The 6,000-nt window shown below is 36.5% G+C and overlaps 1 protein-coding gene across 1 annotated transcript in view; it reads left to right on the forward strand.

Annotated features, from left to right (window-relative positions):
* TAFA2 (TAFA chemokine like family member 2) overlaps positions 1-5,360 on the forward strand; it is a 165,467-nt gene extending 160,107 nt beyond the window's left edge. Inside the window, exon 4 of the mRNA XM_019952119.3 lies at positions 3,051-5,360. Coding sequence (XP_019807678.1) covers positions 3,051-3,062 — 12 coding nt within the window. The 3' untranslated portion in view covers positions 3,063-5,360. The remainder of the gene's footprint in view (positions 1-3,050) is intronic.
* The last annotated feature ends 640 nt before the right edge of the window (positions 5,361-6,000 follow it).

Here is a 6,000-nt window from a genome sequence, read left to right on the forward strand (position 1 = left end):
TGGATTGTATAAGTATTGTTTAAGCAACTCTTTCATATCAGGAAGTTCCAGTTTATCATCTATAAAGGGTAAAATGGCAATCCTTTTTCCTCCATTAGCATGTCATAATTTAAACATGATTCACTTGGACTTAATGCGCACATAAATCATAAAAGCGTTTTTTGTACTGAATTTTAGACAATAATTTTAAAGTGTTATTTGGACCTTTCATATTAGGTGATGAAAATTGGTGACAATGTACCTGTATTCAGAATCATCTACATGTTTTTAAATCTTTGGCTTTGCCATTTCATTTGGTACAAATCTGGAAGTTGTCAGGGAGAGCGCTGATATATTCATACTTCGTTGAAAAGGGCAAATTATGACTTAGCCTTTGTTTGAATTCCTTAAGTGTAGTCCTCTAACTTGAGAGTGAATGTCTGTCTGTTAGTGGGATCCTCTCATTCTACTTTTAGTGGTTTTCTTGTTAAATATTTATGCATTGAAAAAAACTGATCCCAACTCTAAAACGTTCATTTTTATAGTACTTCATAGTTCACAAAGCTAGGTTTTCATAAGTATAATAATTCGATCCTCATAGCAACGCTGTGAGGCTAACAAGATTATCCCCATTTTACACGTGGGAAGCTGTAGGGCCCAGAGGTTGTATGACACAGCCAGTGTGATTAGTATTCTTGCCACACTGACCTAAATCCAGAGCTCTATGTGCCGAACCACAACAGTCCCCTGATCAAGATCAAATGATTTACAAAAATCATACTGAAAACAAGTTGTTACCCTTCATCTCATAAAATGTGGATTTTTTTTAGGATTAATAAACTAGGAAACTAGGAAATAGTGCATGAAATTGGAGAATAAGGAAAAGCTTTCATTATGTTTCAATCCATGCTTATTTAGACGATCACTTCTTTAAATCATGTTTAAAGTTTGGTTTTCTAGCAATTATTTTAGCTGATAGAAACACAGCATGATAGAAATGTGTATTTATGACATTCTGGGGCATGTGGATTGTATAGTTATGTGTTTGTGTATACTTACATGTTTCCTCTACTGACATGGAAGAAAAATGTATTACAGATATATAAACCTTTGGTATTATACTGTCAATTTGATGTCTATTTTTAAAATTATGTGAAAATAAAGCTTTAAATATATCAATGGTTGAGAGAATCACTCCTCAGCTTTATATAAACCAGCAGGATGAAATACTTACCTTGGAATGAAGATGTAAGAATGCGTCCGCCACACCCACCAAGAGATTACTTGGAACCTGGGCTTGCGGTGGCTCAAGAGGACGTGTCACTTGCTTTCCTGGAGTCATTGCACTGTGCCCCTCCAGTTGCCCGTGTTGAACCTCTCCTGAGGCTAAACCAGTTGTTCTCTTCCTCTTTTTTTCCTGTCATTTCAAGCACTGGTTCCCATATTATGTTTCATAATGATGCCTACTAAGAGAGTTTTCAGAAAAGGCAGGTGAATTTTCTCAGCCAGTGGAAATCAGATTGTATTAAATCAATGTTTGTCAATAAAGTGTATCACAAAAATAACATTTCTGTGTTTCTCACAGTGATCAGCCATCTGCATCAGCAACCTGTAACATCATGTCCATAGCACTCTTCACATTTCCTCCCCACCTTCTTCTTACACTGACTCCCAGGCTGGGAGCCATTCTCACAACTTGTATAAAATGACCATTGAATGGCAGACAAATTGATAATGAAATTGCTTCCCTATCGAAGATATCCCCTGCTCCCAGAATCTCTAGAGGCCAGCAGACCCTTCACATCTGTATCTTCCCACCCACAGTTCCATTCCTTCCATAGTTTCTCTGTGCACGGGCATAAGCAGCTACAGATACACAGACAGAAGCTCCTTCTTTGGGAGGGGTAGCTGACCAACGAGACACAGATATGAAGGCTCCCTCCATGCAGAACCTACCTGTTTGAATTTTACACCTTCCTGTGGAGACCAGCTATGGCAGAGCAAAGTCTAGAGCTGCCTTTCTTGTTTTGTTTAATGTTCCTATTTTTCATAGTTGACCGAACAACAATAAACAACCCAAACAAAACCCAGTCTTTTGGCAAATATTTCATGAAAAGACAAGTAACTATGTCATTTAATGAAATAAAACCAAAGTATCCACAATAAGTTTTAAAAACTCACTTTTTGTTACTCACCATTGCTGCAAAAGAACTGTTAGGCAACTCTAAGTACTGTGATATTAAGAGCATAACTAGAAATTCATTGACACAGCAGAAATCTATCTCTCTATATCATCTTCCTTCCATATGCATATAGAGATATCTGTGTATGTATCAGGTATTCTAGCTCGCTAGCTATTATTCCTTTTTCCTGCATACAAACATTCTCTGGACTTGAGTAGGTGTAAAAATCCAGTGTGAATCTGCCTCAGTAATGTATAATAGCATTAATAATACCGCTGTAATCAATTTCATGAGAAATTTGGGCACCTTTAAAATTTGGTAAAGGATTGTACTATCATTAATTGTTTTTCTCTCAAAATAATAGGGTTTATTTTGCCTTATGAATGGCTAATTTTCTGAAATACAGTTGAGTCAATAAGCACTCAACTTTTAAACTACTTCAAGAACGGATTTTATGCAACCAGATCTCAAGGGCTTTCTTGAAGATGGGGTCTGATTGTATTCCTGAGGCCAAAGGCTTTTCTTCACTGACTCCTGGCATGATGTGTATGATCTCTGGGTTATTATGTCCACCAAGCCTGTGCAAAGAACAGGGATTCCAGAATCATTCTTCAGATCTGAAAGGGCAAAGATCACCAGTTAAGATCTTCCTGGTCACCGTTGGAGTCATTTGGATAATAGTTCAAGGGGCTCTAAAAATATTATGAAATAATAGAGAAAATAATTCTTTTAATAAGCTATAAATACCTAAATATGGTAGTCCTTTAAAATTCACCAATTTATTTGATACAGCATTTTGAGTTACATATTCATTTCTAATACTTAATTGTGTAGAGTTTTAAGATGCTGGCTGTTATGAAATGATTCTATTTTCTTCTTCTTTTGCAGGTAACCCATTAACAAAGGATAAATCAAGTGATCCTCAAGGCTGATTACATTGAACATCAGCACAGAAACATAACTCATGAGGTGATCTTGAAGGAAAATTTTTATACAGCTCACAAGAGGCACTCTGGAGTCTGCTATTTCCAGGGGATTTCATGGCTTGTAATCAGCTTCTTCTTGGAATCAAGACTTTTTAAAAGTCCGACATGAACTTCTATATCATGAAGATTTCATCAGATTTGAACTGTGTTCAACTTGTATAATTGCACTTGCAAAAAGGATTTGAAGTTACTGTCTGAAGAGTTGGCGTTGCCGGATGGTGTCAGAGACACTTACCTTTTGGGCTCTTGGCTCCAAATGTGACTGCTTTTCTTGTTTCTGAGTCTCCCAAGTGCACTGGCCTTCTGTCATGGACCTGTTCCTGAGTCCTGTGTTCAGTGGCTAGGACTGCACATGGCTTCAGTGACTTTTCCTTTGCGAACTTCTCCTCTGGCATGGTGTAGACTGAGACAATTTATTTGTATCCTAATCTTGAAGCTCTGAAAGCCTACATGTTTTAACATCTTAAAGTTGCTTTTGTTAAAGGAATGGAAATATATATCCATTGATAATAATTATTGTTGGCAAGTAAAGTTATTTGAATACATCAATCATATAAGAATGTATAGACAAGCTGACATGTTTCCCCAAGGCTAACACACTGCTGCAGCTCTCTGTCAGTAAAATAGGTAGTAGTTAGAACTGAATTACCATTTTCATTATATACTCCTGTTTGGTACCTCTCCCGCTGGGGAGCACAGGCTCCGGACGCGCAGGCTCAGCGGCCATGGCTCACGGGCCCAGCCGCTCCACGGCATGTGGGATCCTCCCGGACCGGGGCACGAACCCGTGTCCCCTGCATCGGCAGGCGGACTCTCAACCACTGCGCCACCAGGGAAGCCCTGTTTTTTTTTTTTAAAGTGGGCTTTTTCTTTCATTTTTATCTTTACTTTTTCCCTTCACAGAAATTAGCAGTGAGCAGTCAAGTATTTAGGTAACCTTCAGTTTCAAAAAATTGCCAAGGATGCACGTGGGTTTTGATTTCTTAGCTTGAAAGTTATTCACTTAGATTTCTTCTAGTATTTTTTTAAACTGTCCTTTCTATCTCATTCTAAAAAGGCTGTCTCTTGCTCTATCCCAATGACTGTTTGAATGCCTATCTGTTTATTCAGTCTGTTGGTAGAATAAATTGTTCTTTTCCTTGGTCTAAATTTTATAAATATTTGCTTACAGTTGTCCCGTTCAAACAATTTCTTTAGTCAGTCTTTGTCCACGTTTTCGTAGTACTTTTAACATTTGTGGTCTTCAGTTCTACAGGAAAATCTTATAAATATTTCAAGGCCTTAAACATGTATGTACTTGTTTTTCTAAGTTACTCGCAGAATGTATAATTTTATACTACATCTGCTTTGTTTCATTTGTGATGCGGAGGGAGAGAAGAATGGAAATTGCATAGCCATTCTGGATATTGTAGAAAGGTATAGTTTGAAAGAATGTAAAGGGGGAGGAGCTTCTATGTTTTACTCATCTTAGACTAATAGGAAGATACTTCAGAAATTGTCCTATTAGAAGTTCCATTATGTTAGAGAAGGTGTGGACATCTTTTGTTTTTTAAAACTCACTGACATGGCCAATTAGGTATATGTTGACTTCCATGATGGAGGCTGACATACAGACCAAAGCTCTCCAGGCTAAATTGGTAACAACTTTCAAAGACCAAGACATTACCCAGAATCTTTTCTCGGCAGAATAACTAAAAGTGTAAAATTTGTTAAACAATAAATTTTAAAGTATGCTTTTGATATTGAACTAAAGTAAACTATACTGCCCCGTAAGTCCATGGAATGGAATGACTTTCTCCTTGCATTTTAATTATGCATATACAACTAGATGGCTCTGAGTGAATTTTGCAATGGTTCAAGACTGTCTCAACTCATAAAGAAAGGAGTAACAGTTGTGCTGGAGTTTCTGCATCAGTAATAATATCATTAATTTCTTTGGAACAAAGTGGAAAACTATATTATTTTGGAAATTATGAATTTGTCCTAGGTTTGAAATTATAGATCATGCCTCTCATTTTTTAAACTATGTCCCTTAAAACAACACTGGAAATTCTGTATTATATTCAAGTGTAATACATGCATATCAATAGAAAAAAATAAATGGAATTTCAAATATATTAACTAGATTATCCCCAGTAGATTAATGTTGTGACTCTTCAGAAAAGGCGAATAAAATTGGAATATAAAATGGACTCTTTTTCATGAGTTACATTCAGAGAATCTGTTTTCCAGTGTTTTATCTTAAAAGCACTTCAGTTACTATCTAGGAAAACCTCTGAGTTTATGGGGAAGCTGACATAAATTCTTCAATCTTCTTTTTATAAAAATCCATGGCAAATGTTGCCGTTTACACAAGGTTCCAATATTTGACTTGCTTCTTTGCTGAAAAACAATTGAAATAGATATATCTACACTTGTGCCACTTGCTCACATCTTGACTGTGAGCAAAACTGGCAAAATTTTGCTAGCAATATACAAAAATCATTTTATTATAAAAATTGTTGAAAATAATGACTGTTTATCCTTTGAAATTCATTATACAGTTGGCCCTTGAACAACATAGGTTTGAACTGCACAGGTCTACTTATACATGGAGTTTTTTCAACATTAAGTACTACAGTACTACACAATCTGAGGTTGGTTCCAGGGATGCAGAACCTTGGGTATGGAGGAACCGCATAGAGGGAAGATGGACTGTAAGTTATACGCAGATTTTCGACTGCATGTAGGGTTAGCTCCCCTGACCCCAGCGTTGTTCAAAGGTCAACCATATATGGAAATGTTAATTAAAACATAAAATATGGCTATGATTTAGCCTTTAAAAATTACTTTACCTAGCTTTTATTTTGAAG

The sequence above is a fragment of the Tursiops truncatus genome, chromosome 11 (genome assembly GCF_011762595.2).
Source record: "Tursiops truncatus isolate mTurTru1 chromosome 11, mTurTru1.mat.Y, whole genome shotgun sequence".
In the NCBI taxonomy this organism is placed as follows: domain Eukaryota; kingdom Metazoa; phylum Chordata; class Mammalia; order Artiodactyla; family Delphinidae; genus Tursiops; species Tursiops truncatus.